Source organism: Hibiscus syriacus, unplaced genomic scaffold (genome assembly GCF_006381635.1).
Source record: "Hibiscus syriacus cultivar Baekdansim isolate YM2019G1 unplaced genomic scaffold, ASM638163v2 tig00111833_pilon, whole genome shotgun sequence".
Classification (NCBI taxonomy): domain Eukaryota; kingdom Viridiplantae; phylum Streptophyta; class Magnoliopsida; order Malvales; family Malvaceae; genus Hibiscus; species Hibiscus syriacus.
Window position 1 is genome coordinate 247,851 of NW_024063191.1, and position 26,482 is coordinate 274,332.

The following is a 26,482-nucleotide window of genomic DNA, read 5'->3' on the forward strand; positions in this document are numbered from 1 at the left end:
CATAATATGAAAATAAATAATAAAAATAATAATCATGTACGGTCGATAATCAATATTAAAATTGATGTCACCGTTAGACAAGAAAATAAAGAAAGATAAGAAGATGATATAAAAATATTAAAAAAATTAGGTTAAAGAAGACGGATTCATCGTTCTTAATTTGAAAACAAAATTTTGATAGAATTAAAGAAAAGAAGAAAATAGTTGCTTGGTACATGTGGATGTCAGAAAAGGGGAGCAGCATATAAGTAATGAAAGCGAAATGAAGGAATAGTGGTTAAGTTGTGGAATGAAGAAATGGCCAGAAAAAGTTGAATAATCATAGCTACATATTAATGGAAAATCGTTCCTTCTTCTCGACCTCGTCTGTTACATCATTTCACAAACAAATCTGAGAACGAGCTGAAATTTACAGTGGACAAGAAAACAAAAACGACTTCACATTAGCCCGTTTCTTTTTGTCTGCTAGCTGAGAAAGGTTCACGTGATTCCCCGACAGTCTCAGACGACCATCACCAGTCGAGGCTACCCGAAAACTAAAACAAAAATCATAGGGGGCAGAATCAGGGCCGCAGAAGACGCCCACGACGGCGGTGAGATTGGTGCCGACGACTGTGCTTTCTCGAACTGAAGAGAATCAACGGCTAAGGGCACGTTCTCTTGATCCGGGCTGCAGTTGGACTCGTCAGGGTGCGCACTGTACATTATGGCTAAGTTGGTGCACTAAGGGGGAAATGTGATGGAGAAGTAAATAACGGCCGAAGGTCTAATTGTTTGCAATGTAAAGGGATAGTAGCCTCATTCACATGACAATATCACTTTTTTGGGTCTATCAAAATGCCATTGGCCCCTAACATAAATTTGGCAAAAAGTAGATCCTCTTTTGCCTTGAAAAGGCCATCTTCGACCCACTCCTCCATCGCCTCTAAAGTTCTCAACTTTGAAGTTTTGGGTTGTGAAAAGTTCATTGCAAAGCACAAATTTTTGTATGAGATACTTATTAAATGCAAGCTCATGAAACAGGAGGAGTTTTAAGACAAAATTCTTAGTATTAATGTATTCGCATGAATGGATTGTCGGGGCTCATTAACTACTCAGCCAAGATATGGACCCAAGAAAAGGAAACAACTTCCATTAATGATGACTTACCTTTTGAAGAGCGCCTAGGCATTTTGTACACCCAGCATACGAAGAGTTCTTGCAATTCCTCTCCAAATTCTTCACGGCAGCAGTAGGTATCGCGTTCCGGTGACCGGAAACGTTAAACGAAGCAGGGCAACTCAAGGAACTAATCTGGTGTAGCCTTATCCCACAAAAACATAGAACCGCATCACAAATGGCGTTCGGTTGAGGAATCCTCACGCGCTTGCTTAACAATGCTCCTTGTAACGAGTTCACACACTTTTGCGAATCGTCCGGCCTCATGGGCTGGTCCGGCAGCTCAGATTCTTCAGGAGCAGGAGCCGACACCTGTAAAGCATACCTGGCGTGAGCAGCGAAAAGCCACGCTGCTAAGACGGGACAGCACCGGCTCCTGTCTAGGTTGTGTCCACAGGCGTCGTTGACACCGCCGAATAGCTCGGCCGACAAGTCAAGCCGGCAAATTGATCTTGGGTTGAGTAGGGAGTGCGGGGACCGTGTTCGGGGATGAGTCGCCTATGGGAACCGGTTGAGATTGGAAACCGGCAAGGGAATGACGGAATATAGCGAAAGAGCAAAATAGTGAAAACGTGGAAATGACGGAAAAAGAAGCCATGGGTTTCTTTTATCCGATTTCTACGTCTAAATGATGAGGCTTTTGCCTTTTAGGTAGTACTTTTCAAAGGTAACAGAAGGTGGGGAAGGCAAAAGCAAAGCAAAGGAGACGACTTCGAATCGCTTCAATAATAGTGATCACCTTTTTACATAGGAGAGTGGTGCTTTGTGCCTTTTTCAGACCTAAAATTTAAAAAATTACAGCAGGCATGCTAAGACGAAGCAAAAGGGAATGATAGGGAGAGAGCCATGAAAAAATGGAGATGGGATCCGGCATCTCTCTCTCTCTTTCTGTTGTTTAATCAGAGAAAATGAGAAATGACAGAGATTATGTGTAGTATGAGGATTTGGTGATATTCTTTTCCTCTTCGTTATCTCTATTTCTTTTGGCCCCATAGCAATGGCATTGTGCATGGTATGAGACTAACCGCCCCCACTCTTTCTCACTCACATCCTTCCATTCTTAAGTCCTACTATTATTTTTCCCATATTGACGTTATCATATAATATTATCAACAATTCTCTTAATAAAATTTATGTATGTAGTTTGTATTTAGGTATAATTATCTTTGGGGTGAAAATACCACAACGACGTCAAAGAGTGTTGATACAAGTAATTGAGATTCATGAATTTAAGCTCGTAAGGTTAAATTTGAATCATACCAACGTCACTCTTAGTGGATAATTTATAAATTGCTATATAAATCTCAATTGAGTCTTAAGTATATTATGGACCTATGGTCCTGGACTATGGGGCCACCATGACCTACACTTTTTTGTAACGAAAAAAATAAAATATTATGATGATTACGTAGCTTCACAAAACCTATATGTCAATAAGGGTAACTTTGGCGTGTGATAAGTGCCTTTCCAATGCATAAGCAATGTCCAACATTTATTTTTAGCCCTAAAATTATGGTGAAAAAGGTTTTTAAACACAATACTAAAATGGGTAAAGTACATAAATGGTCCCCTAACTATGAGTTATTCCTTTATTAAGTCTCTCGACTTTTAAAAGTTACAAAATGATCCTCTAACTATAGGGAGTTGTTTTGTTAAGTCTCTTAACTAACAAAAGTTACAAGATGGTCATTCAACTATTCATTATGTTCCAAACTCGTTCTTTTTTGTTAAAAAATTGACGATTGTCTAAGTTGTACGTTAACCTACTAACTGAGATGTGATAAAATTTGGCCTCATTATCTCAAATGACTATCATATCTCAATCAACATGTTAACGTCCAACTCAGATGACCGTTAATTTTTTTTTTTTAAAAGAATAGTTTGGAACATAGTCGAGTGACCATTTTGTAACTTTTAATAATCAATGGACTTAAAAAAGTAACTCCCTATAGTCGAAGGACTATTTTATAATTTTTAGTAGTTAAGGGCCTCAATAAAGTGGTATCCTATAGTCAGGGACCATTTGTGTTAAACTAAACGGTAATTTAATAATTCAAAAACTTATATGAATTTTTTTACGCCAATTATGTAGTAAATAATATCTAACATTGATCGAATGACGATGAAAAAATGTCAATCATTAGAAAGAAAATTAAAATTTTAGGTTTATTTCAAAAATAAATGACCTCAAAACGCATGGTTCAGCATTTGAGTGGCCTAAAAGAGCAAAATTCAAAAGTTCAATAATTAAATTGAATATTTTTATAATTGAATGACAAAACACAAGCACGCCTAAAATTGAGTGACTTATAGTTTATCGGAAAAGCAGGAGAAAATAGAGAGTACCTTTTTTTTCACGATAAACTATTTATTTGATCATCCATCTATTACTTAATTTTTATTCCGATCACGAAACTATTATTTTCTAAAAATATATAGCTAACTTTATATTTTGGTCATTCACCATTAAAAATTTAACAGTAATATTGACATAACAGTATATTAAGAGAAATATTCGCTCCTTCACCAATGGTAACCTCTCTATTGTTTATATCGTAAAATATATCCCTTGATCTTTGAGAAGTTTAGAACTCAAAATGAGTTTTCTTTTTTTATATATAGAATTCTTTTTCTATTAATTAAGTGCCTCATTTATGATTTTTTTTAATTATGTGATCATTTTATGATCATATTATGTGACTCATTTATAATATTACTAATAATTAGATGATATGCACTGTAATTTATCTAATTAAAAATATTTTATAAGGGTATCTTCTAATATTTCTTTTTTAAATACCTTATAATCTATTTACGATAATCAATTATTCGAGTGACTCGTCTTAATATTTTTTTCGTAACCCCATATTAGAGAAGAAAAACTCTTAGTCCTAATGAGTTTTGTTCCTGATGAGACTAACCTAATAACCCCAGGCTACAATGACAACAAGGCTACCATGGTGAAAATGGAAGAGAACCCATGTTATTCAAGGATTTTTTTTTTCCAATAGGGCAAACTGTTTAATTAATTAATCTAATAGGGCAAATAGAAGTTTATTTAAATATGTACGGTATTTGTACAATGACATAGAACTCGTCATGTCGAGATGATAAGTTCTAATAAAAAATATTTTTATTCAATTTTTTTTATCTCAATGTAATAAATTTTAATAAAAAAATTATATTTTATTAGAACTCATCACGTCAATAAAAATATTTTTTCATGAAACTCATCACTTCAACATGATGAATTCTATATAAAAAATACCGTAAATACCATAATAAACTTCTACTTACCTTATTTTCTCAAATAATTACCCGTTTGCCCTAACATGTTATTGCATTGGATTTATTTAACTGTAGGGACCATTTAATTAAAATCAGTTGGAATGAAATTAAAGACATTTACCCAACAAAATTTAATTAATGCCGACATTTTTGTTAATGAGTAAGGTGAAAATTCCAAATTTTTTGTCCCAAATGAAACCTAAAATCACAATTAATTAATTATTACTGACCCTAAGAATGAAAAATAAAAGGTGAAACCTCAAAATCTTGCCGACATATATATGGGCGATAATAATTTCCTTTTTTCTTTAAATAAAACAATTTTTGGTTGCCTTTAGAATTCAAACTATATACGGTGAGAAATCCTTCTCTGCCTTTAATTCTCATTGACTGCACTCATAAACAGTTCATGATGGAAGGTTTTTTTAATAATAGTAACTAAATTTTATTAATAAAAAAAAGTAAGCAATCGGAATTACAACACACTCAACCAGAGAAAAATGGGAATAGTCAAAAAAAACTCGCATAAAATAATTAATCCAAAAATACAACGAAATTTTTCGCTTGAGAATGACGACTAAGATCAAAAGAATCCAATAACTTTCATTAAAATTCATTGTCTTTGTCGAACGAGACGTTTTACGAAATGATAAAAGAGCGGTGAGTTAACCAAATTATCTGACAGACTGCTTAGATATACATTTCTGATTATATCAGCAAACAACCTTTAACCAAAGAGTGTATTTGACTATATTTGACCACGGACAAATAAATCAGAAAAAATATTTTTAGTGCGAGCAACAAAACAACCGCAAATGTATGCGAAAAACGTAACAAAAGCCATAAGGATTGTACCACAAGAGTAGAGAAAACACATGTCACAAGAACAGAGAAAAAACGTGTCACGAGGACATAGATTCTTATTCAAAATTGAAAAAAATTAAGAAAAAAGGAAAACAAATGACATGGTATAAGAAATAAGAGAATTAATAATCATCGGCGGTTAGTAATCAATATTAAAATTAACACCGTTGTCAGCTAAACAAAAATCAAAAGAAATGATGAAAGTGACTCAAAAATATTGAAAGAGAGATTAAGTTATGATGGAAGTTTTTTTATGCAAAGAATATATATATATATATATATATAATATATATATATATATATATATATATATATATGTTGAGTTAATCGATTGACGGAATCAGCCAAGAGGGGGTGAATTGGCAATAAAAATTTTGGTGGAAGCTTTTGCAGAAAATTGAAAGAAATTGCACAGCGATTTAGAGTGGTTCGACTTTATCAACCAAAGTCTACGTCCACTACCTTAGCTATCCACACTAAGGATTTTCCAATAAATTCACTAATTTTTTCTTTCTTTTGAGGCCAAAGAGATAACCTTACAACTCCCTCAAGAATATACCCCAATTCTTGAGAACACTCTTTTCTCAAAGAAAAATACAAATTTGCAAATTTACAAGAAAAACCTCACAAGGCAAATATGTTTGTACAATTCTAGAACAAAGAAAGAACACTCAAGAATAAATACAATTGAGCACAATAAGTGTTCTTGAAAGCAAAATGAATATTGAATGAAAAATAGACTTGAAATGCTCAAACTTGAGGTTTGATGCTTTCTCTTTGATTCTCTCTTGATTCTAGTTGCTTGATGTTTCTTGTTTTGATCAATGGCTTCTAAGCTTGCTTAAATATACATTGAATCACTTCTGAATGTTGGGGATGATTAGAGAAGATAATATAGCCGTTTTAGTGTGAAAACAATTAATAAATCAGCTTGGAGCGTGGGGGGAATCGGTACCCCCATGGAGAATCGGTTCCCTAAGTGTAAAATTCAAATATTTCGACCGTTATACAAGGGGGAATCGGTACCCCCTGGGGGGGAATCGGTTCCCTCCGAGCATACTGGAATTCTCGGAGCCAAACCATTCAGGGGGGAATCGGTTCCCTCTGAGCAATCTGGAATTTTTGACTTTGAAACGGTTCAAAATACTTTGTAAAATTATTTTGAGATTGTTTTAAGATTAAAACTTAATTTTACACTTGAGTAAGGATTAAAAATGATATTTGAAAGATTTGAAGTAATGTTTTGATATTCGAATAGTTATATCGAATATACTTAGCAAATCATTTGGAAAATCTTAAAATTCATTTAACTTAATTTGTTATATCGAAATATCAAAATGTTTTCAACAATCTCCCCCTTTTTGATATAACAAAACATTTTAGTAATTTTTAAGATTTTGAAATCAAGTTTTGAAATTTCTCCCCCTTACTTTAACACTTCTCCCATTTATTATTTAAAAACACATTTAACATTTCTCTCCCTTTTTGTTAAATCAAAAAGTCATTTTAAAGAATCTAAACAAGGTTTTGAAATCATTTAGCCAATTGATTATATTTTAAGTTGCTAAGATCACAACCAAGAGAAACGTTAGCCATTAGTTTCATAATCAATATTCATAATTAATGTGACATTGAAAAATTGGTCATATTGCTAAACTTATGTAAATGATGCAATAATGAATAAATCACACCAAATATATAAGTTCACATCATCCATAAATCCAAAAAAATTCAAAATCAATGAATCCACAAATTTAAACATCCAAACAAATCCAAAATCACAAAAATCAAACAATCCAAAAAGTTGAAGCAATAATCGTTTAGTTCAAAGTTTTAAATTTAAGCACAGAATCACATATCCAGATCAGGAGGAGGAAAACGAGCTCGCATAGCGGCCATTTCGTGAGTGAGGTCATTAATACGCGCATTGGTTGCTTCATTGTTTGCACGCATCTCCCGAAGAATTTCTAATTGTTGAGCTCCCATTGTGGATAAATGGGACTCTATAGAAGTAAAGCGCGAATCCATGGTAGCATATCGGAAATCGAATGTCTCCATAAAGGATTGAAAATATGGAGGTATTTGATGCGTTTGTTGTTCTTGCTCCTCGGGCTGCTCATGCTCATCTTCGGCTTCAACGATGTCTCACATTAATTGCTCAAGCTCAAGATCTTCGTCAGCTTCGGGTGGAGCTTGTGAAGAACTAGCTCCCGGAGTATTTGTAGAAGATTGAACCCATTCACCTGTTTCCTTATCCTTAATCCATCCCGCTCTCGTTAAGGAAAGAAGATTAATTTGTTTCTTAAGGAAAACGACATCTAGACCGACTCTAAGCCCAGCTTTGGAAAACAGATTACTCAAAATGCAACCGTAAACTAGAGATGAACAGAGTTTCTTGTTAGGAACAAGATTTACGGTTTCAACAATTTCAGCAAAAATAATCCGAGGTAGGTTAATTTTAATATTGTTTTCGAAACAATGTAACCACCAAAGATCTAAGGCTCTAAGAGTAGAATAACGACCTCCGGATGGTCGAAACCACCAATAAATCATTAGATGAAGAAAACGTTTATGAAGGTCTAAGACACTTGCACTATCTCTTCTTTTATAACGAGATCCTAAAACCTGTTTTTCATTTGAAATACCATCATTATCTAATCCGAATGTATTGGCTATGTAAGCAGAGTCAATATATAAGAATTGTCCTATGACGTAGGAACGAATTCCTATGGTTTCGGTTTCAATTTGGTTTTTTAACACAAACGACATTAGAATAGAAAATACGAACAAGTTGATGGTAAACTATGGCAAAACACTCATACTAGCATGTCCTAGTCTCCTATGCCATAACCAACTATCATGCTCATCCTTAACAACTAGGCATAAATCAGTCATATCAAAAGAATCTAAATGCACCATGTATATGTTTCCTATTCTATGACCAACAAGCATAATCCGATTAGATGCAATGTCAATGACTTTACAACCATTAATTTAAAATAAGACATTGAATCCTTTATCGCATAATTGACTAATACTCAATAGATTATGCTTTAATCCATTCACATATAATCCATGCCTAGTTTTTTTATGCAAAGAATATATATATATATATATATATATATATATATATATTGTTGAGTTAATCAATTGACGGAATCGGCCAAGAGGGGGTGAATTGACAATAAAAATTTTGGTGGAAGCTTTTGCAGAAAATTGAAAGAAATTTCACAACGATTTAGAGTGGTTCGACTTTATCAACCAAAGTCTACATCCACTACCTTAGCTATCCACACTAAGGATTTTCCAACAAATTCACTAATTTGTTCTTTCTTTTGAGGCCAAAGAGATAACCTTACAACTCCCTCAAGAATATACCCCAATTCTTGAGAACACTCTTTTCTCAAAGAGAAATACAAATTTGCAAACTTACAAGAAAAACCTCACAAGGCAAATATGTTTGCACAATTCTAGAACAAAGAAAGAACACTCAAGAATAAATACAATTGAGCACAATAAGTGTTCTTGAAAGCAAAATGAATATTGAATGAAAAATAGGCTTGAAATGCTCAAACTTGAGGTTTGATGTTTTCTCTTTGATTCTCTCTTGATTCTAGTTGATTGATGTTTCTTGTTTTGATCAATGGCTTCTAAGCTTGCTTAAATACACCTTGAATCACTTTTGAACGTTGGGGATGATTAGAGAAGATAATATAGTCGTTTTAGTGTGAAAACAATTAATAAATCAGCTTGGAGCGTGGGGGGAATCGGTACTCCCAATGGGGAATCGGTTCCCTAAGTGTAAAATTCAAATATTTCGACCGTTATACAAGGGGGAATCGGTACCCCTGGGGGGGAATCGGTTCCCTCTGAGCATACTGGAATTCTCGGAGCCAAACCATTCAGGGGGGAATCGGTACCCCCTTGGGGGGAATCGGTTCCCTCTGAGCAATCTGGAATTTTTGGCTTTGAAATGGTTCGAAATACTTTGTAAAATTATTTTGAGATTGTTTTAAGATTAAAACTTAATTTTACACTTGAGTAAGGATTAAAAATGATCTTTGAAAGATTTGAAGTAATGTTTTGATATTCGAATAGTTATATCGAATATACTTAGCAAATCATTTGGAAAATCTTAAAATTCATTTAACTTAATTTGTTATATCGAAATATCAAAATGTTTTCAACATATATATATATATATATATATATATTATTAAATAATTATATAAATCGTAATTAATATATTAATGTGATAAACAATTATAAATATAATTGTCTAACTTTGAGCTAGTACATTTGGTCGAGTAATTAAGCTGATCATATTTATTCTTTCATATTTTCTTAGAGTATGAGTTCTAGATCCACTAAGAGCACAACTTCCGTTCCTTTCTTTAGATTCTCCCTTCTCCTTTTCTATAGGTAGAATTAAGATTAGATTTATAATTTATTTTTAATATTATCATTTCTTTGTCACCCCTATCTGGTATTGCTAAGACTATCTTTTATGTCCATTTTTTTACTTTTTCTCCTCATCCATCACTTATGCTTCCATTCATTATAAAAAATGTGTTAAGATCATTAATTATAATTTAATTATGTATAGTATTAATTAATTTTAATTTATTTATATTTTAACATTATAACATTAGTGTATTAATTATAAATTTGGTTTATAATTAATATGTTTTTATAAAATAAATATAAACAATTTTATTATTCATTTAACTTAAAAATTACTTATTTACAGGGGTGTAATATATATTTTGGTTCGATGCAATAGTTATTTAGTTCTCAAGTTTTGGTTATAGCTTTAATTCCCTTAAATTTTAAAATAATTTTTTATGTTGTTACGAGAAATGTGATAATATGTGTCACCATCTTATTAGAGATGATACGATGAGTCAAAACATTGTTAAGTGTTCAACCAGTTTTTTAATGGTGATAATTAAATTGGTAACGCACTAAACGTTAGATGATGAAATTACAAGAATTTTTGTTTGAATGACTATTCAAGTAATTTTTCCTATAATTTCCAATGCGGAAGTTATTAATGTTATTCACCGTTTTCAAATGTACTGAGAGAAAATATTTATTACAACTCAGAAAAATGCGTTTTCCATTTGCATTAGTGGGGCAGGAAATGAATATTTCCAAGAGCGCAAGTCCATAAGCCCGTGGAAGGAATAATAATAGATATAAGGCTTAATACTAAAATAAGGGTCTAAATTGTACTCTTTTTCTCGAATAGGTGCCTAAACTATTTTCTGACTCATCCTAGTGCCTAACGTGTTCTCCGTTACAATTTTAAGTGTCTAACGTTTTTTTCGTTGCCATTTTAGGAGTATGAGCATCAACAGCCGTTAAGAAAAACCCCACATTAAATGAAATATGTCATATTTTGGTAATTTTTAGAATTTTAATTTTAAAAAAAAATTAAAAAATTAAAAAACATGCGCAATTCCAACTCCCACCTCGCCGTATTTCCCCATTTCCCCTCCCCTTCGCCAGTGCTCTCCCATCATTCCCTTCGCCCGAGCTCTCCCCATCAACCTCATGTTTCAACTCATTATATTTTGGGTTGAATTTAAGAATAAATTTGGGATTATGGTTAGGGATTTGGGTATTAGGTTTAAAGATTTATGTTTAGGAGTTTATTAATTTAGGGGAATTTGGTGTTCGATCGGTTGCGAAAGTATGGGGGTTTTGTTCGTAGGTGGTTGGTCAATCACATGTCATTGGGTGTTCGGTCGATTGACGATGTTGATGGTGGCCGAAGGTGGTAATGGAATTAAAATTAAGATTTTAAAAGTTTAGTGTTTTTTTTAGATTTTAAAAAAAATCAAAAAAAATATTTTTTTTTATTTTAAATAAAAAATTTCAAAATTACCAGAACGTGACAATGTCACTTGTTTTTAACGGCGGTTAACGTCCAGGCACCGCAAATGTATGCGAAAAAACGTAACAAAAGCCATATATTAATAAAAATAAATGAACATATATAATTGTTATCCCGATAAGTTTTGAGTCAAAGCATTAATGACTGTAGTGTATTTAAATGTTTATTATCAAATAATTGAGTCTTTAAAATAGATACTACTACTTGTAATCATCTTATATCAATAAAAATATAATGTGTATAATTGAATCAAAATTAAAATTTTATGTATATAATTAAATGAGTTTCAAATAAAATTATAAATAAGTCCCTTTGTAAACATATTTAAATTGAGTATATATTGTTTGAGAGTTCATTTTACTTGATGAACGAGTTTTAAAATATTATTAGTTTATTTAGTTTTATAAATAAATAGAGATCAAACTCTTAATGAACTAGTCATCGAACACCATTACATGCAAAAGACAAGACTTCACTTTGTCTGCATTGATATGAAATCGAAGCACAATGGAGTTTCGGTGACGGAATTACTTGTCATCGCTTAAGGATGAAGATGACTAAAAGAAAATCATAATATTTTGATTAATTAATTAATTAATTAATTAATTAATGATCTCGATGCTGGAGGGAAATATGCTTCTAGAATGTGATCGCGTTGGCATTCTTACGTGTTTAACGGTAAAATTTTCCATAATCATCCATCTTTGAACAGGATTTATAGGATACGTAATCCATCCATCATCTGCAGCTTGAAAAAGTTGACATTATCATACTGTATCATATAGTCCAAAATCTTAAGCTCTGGAAGAAAAAGAAAACGAAATTCATAAACAATGATGATGCATGCAGCTTACAAGTCCAAAATTTTAAGCATTAATATTATGTATAATATTTACATAAAATCATTGATATCCAAACCCTCCGGAATTTCAAATTTAGACAAGGTGCTGAAGCTTTCTATTTCGTCATCGGTGCTGCATCTGTTCAGGTACGTAGATGATGAATGCAAAGGTGTCGGACTTGATGTCGGCGTCGACCTCACAGAATCAAAGCTGTAATTCTGATTGCCGTCCAGTGATTGCATGTTCGGAGTTTCAGACAGAACGGGAACTGTTGTGTTTGGTTGCCCCACAAATGCATTAGTTAAAATGGAAGATGTCAGATTTTCTTGGGAATTTGGGTAGCTCAAGTTTGTCATGTCGGAAGAAAACCCTTCTTGCGTGAGTCCTGTTTGGTTTATCATCGACGTACATGGAACGGCAGTCGACGTGGTGCAGAGCTGGTTTTGGTTGAGATATTGCAGCACTGAATCTGGGTTTTCTTGCTTCAGAGACAGGATCGTGTTGGCTAGGCTTAGCAGCTGAGGATTTAGGAGAGTTTGTGCACCTAACAAGTTGGACGCGTTAACAACAGATTGGCCGCACAAAGTCAAGCCCAGAATGGAAGAAAGTTCAAGAAAATCAAGCCGTGGAGCATGTGTCACCGGATCGATTCCATTTCTCAATAGCCTTTTCCTTATACGAGTGTTCCAGTAATTCTTGATCTCGTTGTCTGTCCTTCCCGGCAAGATACTGGCAATGACCGACCACCTGATTTTCAATTCAGAACAAAAATCAGTAAACCCTCTACAACAAAATATTATTTTACGAACATGATCAACCTACTTGTTCCCCAAAACACTGTGCAGTTGAATTATAGTTTCTTCTTCTTCAAAGGAGAATCTACCTCTCTTGATATCAGGTCTAAGGTAGTTTGTCCATCTAAGACGACAACTCTTCCCACATCTTGGAGCCCTAAACAGTTCAAATAAACAACAATCAATAAAAACGCATTCATGTGACATGTTTTGTGTGCAGAGAATAGAGAAACACAAACGCATACCAGCATTCTTAGGGAGAGTACGCCAGTTTCCAGGTCCATGAACCTGAATATAGTTGGTGAGTTTAAGGTCTTCTTCTTGGGTCCAGGGACCTTTCTTGAGTCCATTTTTGTCACAGCAAGGAGATCTTCCCATTGGATGATAACAAGTTTCCAAAGCAAGTATGAAACGGATGGTGCAGCTAACAATGGAGAAGCTAAAGTGTAAGCTGTCGACCCTAAGGGGAAGAATGAGCTCCATTTATATACAGAGAGATGGAAACAAGAAGTGGTAGCATGATTGAAGTCAATATGATTTGGCGCCGGCCTTTTGACACACATACCTTCTTCTCTACTTATCACACGTTTACATACACGACTAATTGATTATTTATCCATCAATTCACGGTACGGTAATAACCTTCAATGCTCCTCTCAAAACAATAATAATAAACTTTCTTATGTATTTGCCACCCTTTTAAAAAAAGATGGATATTAATCTCACATGTAAATAAAAGTTTAGGTCATAAATGATTCTCCCAATCGAAGGTCAAAGCATACATAAGATTTAATTGAGATTTTCCTATAAATATGCATATTGTCCACCAATAATGACGGTAGTAGGATTTGAACTTGATCTTACAAACTCAAATTCTTGAATCTCAATTACTTGTGCCAACACGCATTAACAATTATAATATTATATATTCCGTCAAATATATGTTTTTCTTTTCAAATAATAATCTCATGACAAATGATATTAGAACAATTCTTTGATTGTATTATTCTATGTTTAAATCCCTAATAAGTAGCGTAAACAGGGTGGACAGCTGTGACAATGTCCGTGACAAAGGCATCGTGAGATTGAATGGTAAAAAACATATCATATCTTGAAGAAGTAGAGATATTAATTCTAAATTAGAAAGAAAAATGAAATTCATGAAATTTAGAAAGCAATGACATTATATATTCTATTAAACATATTTTTTTAGAGAAAAGGCTAATGATCCTACTAAAAACAAAATCAATTGTGATTATTGCAACAAAAAAAAGGTTGGTCCTGTGATATTTCTAAAATATCAATCAATTAATTTATTATTTGTTGAGAAAGGTATATATTATTTGATATTTCTAAACATTTTGAAAATGGCATGCCACCATTTTGTTGTCAAGTTGATTGGGTTGAATATTTAGTATAGGTCCTTTGAATTTTGAAGCCATGAATCACATGGAGTGTAGAGAAATATTTGCTATCTAATTTACCCTAAACCCAGATTTAAGCGATGAATGTCAACTAGGCAATTTGATCGACAGCGTCTTAAGTTGACGTTGACGATGATCGGTGGGTAAGGTTAGTTAAGTACACGATCCACAATAGACGAAAATTTGACAGCGTTTCATTATAGCGAATGAAATTGCGACGAAAACTTTTGTCACTAAAAATGATTTTTGATACTTAAGAAGAAGAAAAAAGAGGAACTAAAGCTTCTCTTTCAACGACGATAAATTCTTATGATTTCTTTTGAAAATTTCAGACGAGAATGAAATTCTACTTGGCCGAAAATCTTGTTTAAGTTAAATTTAAGTTTTTAGAATATTTTGTCAATTTCATATTGTATTGATAATAGAATTATTTTTATCATTTTTCTATACAAAAGTTTAGGTCATTGGTGGCTCCTCAGTCAAGGGATAGCACACACCCATGATCCAATTGGGATTTACATAATAATTTATAAATTGCTCACCAAGAGTGATGGTAATAGGATTCGAACTTATTCTTACAAACTCAAATTCCTGAATCCCAACCACTTGTGCCAACACTGTTGGCATAAAATTAATTTTATCACTGGACTTAAATAATTAGGTGAAATAATTTGATTTACATAATAATTCACAAATTGCTCATTAAGAGTGACGGTAGTAGGATTCAAACTTATCATTTTAAACTCAAATTCCTGAATTTCAACCATTTGTGCAACTTCAATTATCTTAAAATGCTAGTGCAACTTCAATTATTTTTTTTCGAAAATAAATTTTCTCTTTACAATTTAATCCTTAAACTTTATATACTATTCGCTTTGATCCTCCTACCACAACTTTTTGCAAATTATTTCCTCCCAATAATTCTTTGACTCCTTTACATTTTCATCAATAGTTTTTCCCTTTAAAATCCCTTCTTTGAACAATAATATTATAAATATATTAAATAAAATAACAAATCTTACCTACACATGTAAAAGAATATGAAAAAATATTTATGTGTAATGTATAGGATTAGAAAAAATTATTTAAATCAAATCAAATCAATATCATAATATTATATAAATAAGTTCAATTAAATTTTTTTAAAAATTAAAATTAATTAAATAAAAAGTTCAAATAAATTTTAAATAATAAAATAATACACATTAACTCAATTAAAACTATTTTTTCACCCATTTTAATAATCCCCTAAGTTTATTTACGTTAATGTCGTAACCAATAATGCGAAAACAGCACAAGCAAAATATTGAGTGGGAAATTTCAGCAAAATTTTCCACTCAATTTAATAAATAATCCCTAAAGTTTCAAACTTTTCCTTTTTGTTTGTCCAACAACTAGAACCCATTTATGGAAATTTAGGGGTTGTTTGTTTACTTTAGAATGATTAAACGTTGAATGATTCAAATGCTGAATTATTAAAAGGCTCTGTATGAATTAGTTCTGAATGTGCTATACTGTTTGATAATGACTCTGAATCATTTAGAATGTACTTCTGTGCTGAATCATTCAGCACTGTTTTGCTGAATCAGGCAACACTGAATCATTCAGATGTGCGAAACAAACAAACTGAATGCTGAACGGTTCAACATTAAGAGCTGAATGGTTCCATTAAGAGGCAAACAAACAACCCCTTAGTTTTAAACACAAGACAACCTAGTTTAACAAGAGATTTCCTTTAACACTAAACGCATGTGACAACTTTCCTATTTTTGAAACAGACCACTATATTTTGGGCACATGTCCACTTCCAGCAAACATATACAAATTACAAAATCAACCATCCTCTGAGTATTTCCTGTCTTTTTTATATATATAATTTTGTTGTTGTTGGAGCATGGCAAAGCCTTTTGTGTGGCTGTGCTTCATTTTGACATTTGTTACTCTAAAACTAGAGGGGAAGCAAGTAACATGGTTTTGGTACAAAAGCTTAAAGCTTTAAGGCCAAAACACTGGAACTGGGAAACTCAATTCAAAGTCATTGACAATGAGGTGCATAGTTTCATCCACCCCTATCTAACATCAACAATAAACATCAATTGGTCAAATGCGTTTGTAATGGTCAAACCCTGTTTGCTTAAACACATGTGCATAAGTTTAAGTATGATTAAACTTTTTAAAAAATGTTTCGGATAAAATAGTGGTTGTGATGGCCGTAGACGGTCCATCCTTTCTGGTTTGAACGATAGTTTTGAAAAAGAAGGGAAAGATGTATACGGAGAGTGGGAGAGACTCTTGCCCCTCCTAAAATTTTTGTCTAATAGAATTTGAGGTCCTTATCAATTTAAACTTAAGTAAAATCATTATTTTGCTCCCTCCAATTTTTTAGATTAAATATGTAATAAGTCATTATTATTTTGAACTTGATGTTTTGTCGCTCCCAATATTTAATCCTAGTTTCATCTCTGGGAGAAAGAGATGACAGACTGAAGAGGATGAACAATAGAAATGATTTAGATTCTTATAGAGAGAAACAGTCTCTTTTCTTTATTTTGTATAGTAGTGGTGTAATTCTTAGGGTGATGATGAATTTTTGTAGGTCGATAAGATGAGTAGATCTGACTATTATATAATCGATTTAATCAATAATGAAATTGATAACAATCATATTAATAAAGATAACCATTCGAAAGATATAAAATTTTAAAGACTTTAATAAATAAAAAAATTAATCGTGAAAATATTATTTACCGAAAAAAATCCGAATAAGATACAACAAAAGTCCCTAACTTCTACGACACAACCAAGATCTTGTCACCTTTTAATATTGTATGATCTTGTGAAACAATATCTTAAATCATAATTAACTAAACTCTTGTCTCCCCATTACAAGTCTAGAAACATCTCACCTTCTAGATAAATAAAAAAAGAACCAACAAATAAGCTTAAGAAACGTTTACCATGACGACACACGCCTGCACTCCTCGTTTGATTTGAAGACCAATAAAATAAACCTAGATTTCGGCTCACAGGTTGCGATCCTCATTCTCCATAACATTTGTGGCCGCAAGTGTCACTCGCTCCTTGACCCCGGTCCGTGGAACTTGTCGCATATATAAGGCTTGCTTGTGTGCCTAGAGTCGCCACATCTCCGAAGTTGACCCAAAACAAATTATTTTACTAATACAAGTATGTAGAGTGGTTATATATGAAAATTTTGTTTGTTAAGGTCTTGTTGGAAGATGTCCAATAATTCCAACAAACTTTGAATATTAATGTAGTCCTTTACTTGTGTTTTACAATCTTTGTATGGAGCTTTCCGAAGAGTTCACATATAGGGTATGTACTTTTAGGGTTTGATGAAACTGCTTTAGCTGAAGTTGGTACCAGTTGGTGTAGGCGTGGAGAGATAAGGAAAGAGTTATACGATAACGATCTAGTAGGTAGTGTGTGTGTATAATATCGTGGGTGGCTTAAAATGTGGTCAACTCAAAGGTTTTGTTATTTATATTATAAGAATGAAGACTCTAGATGTATTTTCGGGAGATCGTTCCTGGATCAGTCCTCATATGTGAGTTATATGTTTTTTTTTCCCAAACGGATCGATAAGGTGTAACGAATTGAATTTGAACGAATAAGATTTTGTTTGGGTTTGTTTATTTACTTTTGAATATGTTCTTGTTCAATTTGTTTAACGTTCATGAACATGTTCATTTATATGATTTGAGTCCCCTCGACAAACGATATTCTCTTTTTATCTTTCGATTTGCAAGCCAAAAAAATAGTGAAATTATGCCATTAGTCCTTAAGCTCCTTAGATTTCATAGTTTGAACTCTAAAGTACAAACTATGTTCAATTTAGTCCTTCTCTTCACCAACATTTAAAATGTAAAAAATAAAGGGTAAATTATAGTTTTGATCAATTTTAGTACCTAAACTTTCATTTTTTAAATCATACCTAAATTTTAGTTTTTATTTCATTTTTGTATCACGTCGTTAAAAACGTTAGTTTTTGTTTCATTTTAGTATCTCGTTCAAAATTTAAAAAGTTTTGAAAAAATAAAAGTTTAAGTACTAAAACGGATCAAAACTAATAGTTTAGGTACTAAACGCGTTAAAATTTTAACGATGGGGTAATAAAATTAAATGAAAACTAAAAGTTTCATATGGTTTTGAAAAAATTGAAAGTTTAGATACTAGACAGACCAAAACTGATAGTTTAAGTGCTAAATACGTAACTTGCCTAAAAATAAAAGGGAAAAGAGAACTGAATAAATTAACTTATAAATGTGTCGATAAATGAGTCAATAAATGATCTTGTTTGTGAACATAAACGAACTGGATACACCTCTATTTATGTTTCGTTCGTTTATTAAACGAACACAGAAATATTAATTAATACTCCTTTATTTAAATTAATAAATGAACGGCACAAACTAAAACATTATTTTATAATTATCCTTTATTTAAATTAATTCATACTCCTTTATTTAAATTAATTCATTCTTGTACCATTATTTTATAATTATCCTTTAAATAGAGACGAGCGCGTGATTTTATAATAAGGGGTGAACTTCTAAAATTTTAGAGAATGATAAACTTGTAAAATCATAGAGGTGAAAACAAATTTTCAATAAAAAATTTTAAAAAAAAATTAAAAAATATATGATAATTTTAAATTTTCAAGATAATCACTACCTCACCCGTCTCCTCCCGTCCCTGCATTTAAACATTTATTTATCAAAGCAGCAACCGATCATGTAATGAAACACAATTCTAACAACCTATGATGACATTCTCGGTCTTTAGAAACTCTTCCCGACTTTTTAAAAAGGAAAACACATAATGTTCGAGTCCTCTGGATATCATATCAGCCCACGACAAATGTGACTTGAACCGGTAAAATTAGCCCAATAGATCAAGTGAATAAAAATATTGACCCAATAAGTCAATTCTAAATTTATTTGGTATCTACGACAAATGCTACAATATAAGGTAAATTCGTCACGTCCCACTCGACAAGTTTTCTCAAAAAAAATATTTTAATGGACCCAGGTATATGGGCCCTATAGGTCTAATATTTTAATATATTTCTTAGAACTTGTCATGCGTACGTGATGAATTCTATTAAAATAATATATTTTTTAAAAAAATAAAAATTATTTTTTTAATTATATAATTATTATTTAAAAAACTCTAAAACTCGTAATATGAACGTGACGATTTCTTTTTTATTTAAATCCACTAGCCTTTTATAGTTGTTAGTCAATAGACAAGTTTTTAAATTATCATCATCATCATCTTATTTTTCTGTTTTTGCGGAATATTTTGCATCTCAAACAATTTATGGTTTTTTATCCTCCATATCATGTTTTAATGGAAAGCCTAGGGTGAGCATTCGATCGAATCAAGTCAAAAAGTTTCGAGTTGACGAGTTGTATTTCACAACTCGAACTTAACTTGAAATTTTTTTGAGTCGAGTTATTCAAGTTTCTATACTAATTTTATTATAGTTATTTATAGTTTTATGGAAAAGATCTATTCCAATTTTTTGACTTTGTCTAACAATATAAGAAAGTATTTTAAAGAAAGTATTTGATGAGAGTATAAAGGAGTCGAAGAATTGACGATGAGCAAGAATTTGCAAACGACTGTAATCATAAGACCAAATTGAGTAAAATGTAAAATTAAGGGACTAAATAAAAAAGAGAGTTCATTTTTAGTTAAAAATAAGAATTGAAGTTACATAGGTATTTTACTATGGTAAATGAGCATGTGGTTCAAATTTGGTAAAAAACGAACTTAAAATAAAGGATGAATTGAAGAAATAAGAAAGATATGAAAAGTTGAGGGACTAAATTGAAAAATAGAAAATTTATTATCAAAAAGAGTAATTGAAAGTACACATGTATTCTACAATGGTTTAGGAGTATGTGGTTCAAATTTGACGAAAAGCGGACTTAAAATGAGGGAGGAATTGAAAAAAAAAATAATGAAATTAGAGACTAAATCGTAAAACTGTCAAAATACTTACTCAAATTTTTGGTTTTCCGAGTAACTCGGAATTCCAAAATTTCAACTCGACTCGAACTCGAAAAACGAATTAATAATTCGAATTGACTTGAATAACTAAAAATTGAAAAAAAAATTGATTTTTCAAATCGAGTTTTGCTCACCCCTAGGAGAGCCAACCAAATTGGTTGGAGGTTCATATGTTGCAGTTAGGGTTGTAAACGAGCTGAGTCAAGCTCGAATATTGTAGAGCTCGACTCGACTCGAACTCAAATCTATGAACTAATGCTCATAAAAGCTCGAAATGAAAAAATTCTTAAACTTAACTTGATTGAAACATCAAACTCAAACTTGAACTTAAACCTTAAATACGTGAAAACATTATACTACATTTAAAAAAAACCAACACATAAATGTTAATATTATTAATAGTTTATTTTAAAAAATAAAATCTTAATATATTATACTTTCGAGCTACTCACGAGCTTTTCGAGTTGAATATCAAGTAGCTCGTTTAGGCTTGTTAAGAACTCGAACTCGAGTCAAGTCCATTCAAGTGGAGTATTTATCGAGCTTTGACCGAGTCAATTTCGAGTAACTCACAATCTATCTCGTCTCATTAATAACCCTAAATGCAATGAATTTAAAAACTTGTTTGTTGGCCAAAAGTTATAGACAGCTAGTGGATTTAAATTAAATGCGTCAAGTTCACATTACGAGTTTTAGGAATTTTTTTATAATAACACTTTTTAAATTTACAAAAAAAATATTATTTTAATAAAACTCACCAAATAAATATGACGAGTTTCAAAAATATATTAAAATATTAAAACTCACAAGACCCACATGCTTGTATCCATTAAAATATATTTTATAAAAAAACTAGTCTTATTGGCAGGACGAGTTTGCCATTGTAACATGGGCAATTTTGCAGGCTCGAACCATTGTTTCCAAAGAATGTCGTGGATTGGTTCTTTATGGATTATTTGCTCCAATTGGGTAAACGAGTAAATTATTAGAGAAAATATGATAAATAAAAGTTTATTTTGAGATCTTATATTTTTTATAGTGTTTTTAGAACTTTTCACATGAAGTGATGAATTTTATTAAAATATATTTTTTATTAAAATTTATCACATCAAGATAAAAAATTTAAATAAAAAAAATATTTTTTATTGAAACTCATCATCATAATGTGACGAATTTCATACAACGTATAAAATATTGTAGTCCCAAAATAAAAGTGCCCTATTTTACAATTTTTTTTTTCGGGCTGCCTGTTGAGCCAAGAAAACCACCTTTATCTTCCTTCCAATTGAAAGCGTAACTCGCCATTTATTTGAGAAAATGGACTCAAACAAACTCAGCCACTTATTCCACAAATATCAAAACGTAACATCTAATATTTATAGTCTATATCTGGTCTTTGCTGGACTGCTTTAAAACCATGTCCTACTGGTTTACCTCAGCTACATCTTTCAATCAAAAAAAAAAAAAACACTAGTGGCCGTAAATTCAGGGTTGCAATAACCAGGTCCTGATAAGGGGTGAAACTTTAGTTCAGTCCCTTTGAAAGTTATGAAATTATAAATTAATACAATTAAAAATGTATACTTTAGCCCCCAAAATTTTAAAACATCAGCTTTGTACACATAATCAATCTCCATTTACAAGTATGGAAAATAAAATTGTAAGGATTCTGAATCCAGAATACTCATAGTGCTATGTTGAGATGGATTGTATTGTATATGATGTTGCAACGTTAATGACACAGAGAATATGAAGAATGAAAATTCCGATTCATCTAAATAGCTACATAGAGAAGACTTTTAACAATCTTTCATATTATAACGCCCGCATCATAATTTCGGCGCATACACAAAGGAGGAGGAAGAAGAAGAAGAAGAAGAAGAGAAATATTTTGAAGTAACAGCCTTACATATAAACATACATAAGAGAAGAAACTAGTTTACACAAGGTCCGAAGCAGATGAGATGCATGAGATTCTCAGCCTTCTCAGCTTCCCTTAGCTTCTGTTTATCGTCCAACTCAACCTTTTTCACGGTTTGTCGGCTGCTCGACTCCGAATCTGAGATCCATCCCACCTGAGATGACGAGTCTCCGGGTTCCGATCCCGGCCTGATCTCCTTCTCGTAATTAGCCTTTGCCCCTTCCATCATCCCTTTATAGCTACGGTCTTTCATCCCTAGACACCTATATATGCAATATTCTATTTAAATGGTCTTATTTGTTTTACAAGTGAACCATATATTTTTATGCTACATGTGATGATTGTAGATAATGGGTGATGATTGTAGATAATGGGCTTTCTTTGGAATAATAGATATTTATTTTAAGAGTGTAACATGATTTTAAATAGAATATTGTATACCAAGATACGGTGCAATCATTTTACCACATATCTATTATGGGCTTTGAACCAAGTCCGAGAATATATGCTTATGACCATGAACTAGCCGCTGGATCGGCTTCATTCCAGGGGCAAGTTCCTGGTGTTAGCAGCCTTGGATCCGCATTTGGATGGACAATGCGATGTCATTCGTTCGGTCTTCGTTTTTTGTTTTACTCGGGAGTAACAGCCAAAACCAAGGTTGTCATTTGTCAACAACCATCGGTTTCTGTAAAATGAGGTCACTTGGGATCCACATCAAGTTTATGTCTTGTCCATACAAAGGTGCTCGTAAGTCAAAACCAACGGCCAAACGAGGTTTGCCAGTCGGGCTGCGTGTATTATGATCAGTATCTAATGCGGGCAGCAATAATGGATCGCTAAAGGCGAATTCTTTTAGCTGATTAAACAATAAAACCAACGGCTATCAGTCAGTCTAATCTCTCTCTATATGTACTCGAGAGTAAGGCTTCAGGCTTAAGCAACGAAGTAACTAGTTTTTATGGGCTAAAGATGAGTTGGGGAGCAGGAAGCAAAGTGTGGTTTATAGCGGCAAGTGTTGGGGCCGTAGAGGGTTCGAAAGACCAAGAGTTTTGCCGGTGTAGTCATGCACTAAGGTCACTTGACCAACGTGCCAAGAATAATCTCGGATCATATTCTCAAGCCAAGAAGCTTTCTTCTTCTTCTTCGATTGTTCCAAGCAAAGTTAGAGATGAAGAAGCAAAACAAGCTGAGGAATCTTTGAGGAAAGTTATGTACTTGACTGTTGGGGTCCTTACTGATACTGAGGATCCTTTTTATTTTTGATACATATGTATATAGCCGGAGTTGTAGTATGTTAAGACTTGTAGTGCTTCAAAATGACGAGGGAATATGGAAATTGTACACATATAATTTGGAAAGAAAATAGATAGAGATTTTGACAAGTTTCTTAACCTAAATATAAAATATATAATTGATTAAAATAATATATATATATATATATATATATATATACACCCACACATCTATGTGAGTTATAATAATTTAAAAAGGTACGCGAAATCTTCTTCTTTCCTTCCGTTTTTTTATCACTTCTCTTCTCTTTTTATTTATATTCTTTATTTTTCTTTTTTTCGTTTTTTATTCACCTAGTTTAAACGACTTAATTGATAAAAGGGTAAATTACAGAATTGATCACTTTTGTTTTAGTTTTATAAACATATAGTCACTCAATTAAAAAAAGGCTTAATTCATAATCACTTTCGTTTTGATTAAGATTATAGGATCACTTTCATTTTATTTTAAAAACAGTCGTTAAAAGTTTAATATTTTTATGACGTGACTATATTTTAATTTTTGTTTTAATCCTTAAACTTTAAATAAAATTTAATTATATACTTTTTTTTTTAATCTAAAGCAGTTTAAAAATAAATTTGTAATTTACCATTTTTTAATATTTTTTTTTTTGTATTTGTGGAAAACTAAAAAAAAGTTTCACTTTATCTATCATGGATCATGAGATTTTCTGGATTTAACTTGGAAAGTAGCTCATTATCATCTCATATTTTATGTGGAATTTTAGCCTGGTTTTGTCTAAAACAAGCACAAGATAGATATATAAAGCTGGGGATTTTATGATTTAGGAACACTTCAAAAGCTTGATCCCTTATCAACAAGCAGAAGAAGCTTGCCCAAGTGAGTTTCAGCAGTTCAAAAGAGAAACAAATACCCCCAGAACCTTTTTTCCCTAGATATACCTATGACTAGGGCTACAGATAAGCATTGTTTAGGGTTCTTTCAGGTCGAGATCCAGGTCAACAATGGCGTAGATTCTTTTAGGGTTTTCAAGAGCTTTATTTGATAAAGAAAAGAAGATGGTGGGGGAACTTCAAATCAGAATTCAGGCTGTGAAATTGAATTTGAAATTGCCGTACAGATTTGTTTGGGTTCACGATTGTTCGGGTTTATTCTCTGTGAAAAGGTTATCTCAACTTATCCTTGAAGCTCTCGTTGACGTGCCAGATTGTGATTTTGAATCTACATGGAAATTGAAGGTGCCGCAAAAATTGAAAAGTTTTATTTGGATGTTGATATTAAATAGAATCCCCCCAAAATTATTTCTTAAGAGCAGAGGCATGGATTTGGCAGATTCAGAGTCTGGATCGGGTTAGAAGACTCGGATCACCTCTTTGTGAATTGTAGACTAATGGGTTGTTTTTGGCAACTATTTGGCCGATGGTGGGGGGTCTCGTGGGTGGGAGTAAATAATGTCTCAAGCTTTGTTTCGGTTCTGCCTACCAATGAAATTTGGTGGTACGTTGAGTAGTGTGGCATATTTCTGTTGCGGCAGCAATATGGAGCATATGGTTAGCGAGAACTTATTTGGTTTTCAATAAGAAATCTACAAATATCAGGAATCTGGTATTTTACTCAAAACTCTGATCGTTGGTTTGGTTAAATGTAGTGAAAAGTGTTCCTGAAATAAACTTGGAGGAATGGTGGGATAAGCCGTTGATCTATGTCTCCTAGATCGATAGTCTCAGCAGAGTGGTCATCTTAGTTAATGAAACTTCGGGAGGTTGAGGAGTTCTTCGTTCAAGTAGTTGTTCAATAAGAGTTGTGTTCGCGTTGCCGATAGGGATGGAAGCGGTAGACCATATTAAAATGTAGGCTGTTAAATACGCTATGGAGCTGTTTGTGGAGGTGGGCTGGATTGGGAAGAAGAAATTAGTTTTGGAACTTCATTCGAGGATGGTATAAAATTGTCTTGAAAATCCATACTATCGTTCGTGGAGTATTTGGGAAATTGACTCTCCGTCAAAACGGATTGGTAAACTCAAAATCAATTATGTAGAGAGTTTCAAAAAGATTGGCTGCTTGCTTGGCTCTTGAAGACTTGCTGAAGTCCGAACCTTTCAAAGCATGGTGAATGTTCTTAAGTAAATGTCTTTTTGGATGGTGAATGTTGTGTTTTACTTGCTTATGTTCTCTTCTTTAGTTGGTTAATCTGGTTTGCATAGGTGGCTAAGTGGTGATGTGAGACAGATCCATTGTGGTTTCCAAGTCTTGCTTTGGTCCTAGTAGGTTTGTGTGGGGATGGTCGGTAGTATCAAATTTTGTTGGTGGTGCAGTATACTTTAATCTTGGTATTAGGAGTGTTTATAAAGTCATTTAGAGATGAAATCTTTTATGTTTGTTTTGTGGGAATTTGTAAGGTTAATCATAAGTGTCTTAGTGCAAGTCCTAGTTATTTGGTGTTTCGGTTCCTGGAATGGTGTTGTAGTGTGTTGTAACTGGTAGCGGGAAGTCTGTGTTGAATATATATGTCTTCAAAAAGTGGGTTTGTTCTATGTTTTCTTTCTCTATTTTATCCCTTCATAAGATTATTAAGGTTTTTAACGAGGCATACAATTATATCGTTTTGTTCAATAAATTATGGGAAAAGAAAAATCCATTTTGAAATGGAGATGATGCGTCATAATCTTTTGGAGAAATTTCTTCAACTAAATTTCTTTGCTTTGCCATAGCTGGAGGAGGAAGAGATGGGGTGTTTATGGACGGTTATGAGATTTTTCTAACTATAACATAACCATTAAGAAATGGTTAACCGCTAATAGTTATCCGTTATTAACGGTTCAGTTACAAGTTAACTTACGGTTAACCTATTAAAATTGTTTGTAAATTTTTTTTCATAATTCATACTACAAAAAAATGTAGCACTTAACACATACTTACACTGATGTAAGTGAATAAAATAAACAATTATAACACAGAACATATACTTACACCATGTAAGTGAATAAAATAAACAA

General features: G+C 32.5%; 1 protein-coding gene and 1 pseudogene across 1 annotated transcript; both read right to left on the minus strand.

Annotated features, from left to right (window-relative positions):
* Positions 1-922: 922 nt before the first annotated feature.
* On the minus strand, positions 923-1,756 carry LOC120171361 (annotated as a pseudogene).
* Positions 1,757-12,101: 10,345 nt separating this feature from the next.
* Positions 12,102-13,240, minus strand: LOC120171369 (transcription factor MYB41-like). Its single transcript, XM_039179077.1, has 3 exons — positions 13,081-13,240; positions 12,874-12,993; positions 12,102-12,798 (listed from the first exon to the last, which is right to left on the minus strand). The coding sequence occupies exons 1-3, from the start codon at positions 13,221-13,223 to the stop codon at positions 12,102-12,104; spliced, it is 960 nt and encodes a 319-aa protein (XP_039035008.1). The 5' UTR covers positions 13,224-13,240.
* Between the last annotated feature and the right edge of the window lie 13,242 nt (positions 13,241-26,482).

What these genes read in the sequence shown, in the direction of transcription:
- LOC120171369 (XM_039179077.1), bottom strand. Translation starts at nt 13,223, where the DNA reads ATGGGAAGATCTCCTTGCTGTGACAAAAATGGACTCAAGAAAGGTCCC. An exon ending in AAGAATGCTGGTATGCGTTT is followed by an intron (nt 12,994 to 13,080) that starts GTGTTTCTCTAT and finishes TAGGGCTCCAAG; the next exon opens with ATGTGGGAAGAGTTGTCGTC. An exon ending in CACAGTGTTTTGGGGAACAA is followed by an intron (nt 12,799 to 12,873) that starts GTAGGTTGATCA and finishes ATTGAAAATCAG; the next exon opens with GTGGTCGGTCATTGCCAGTA.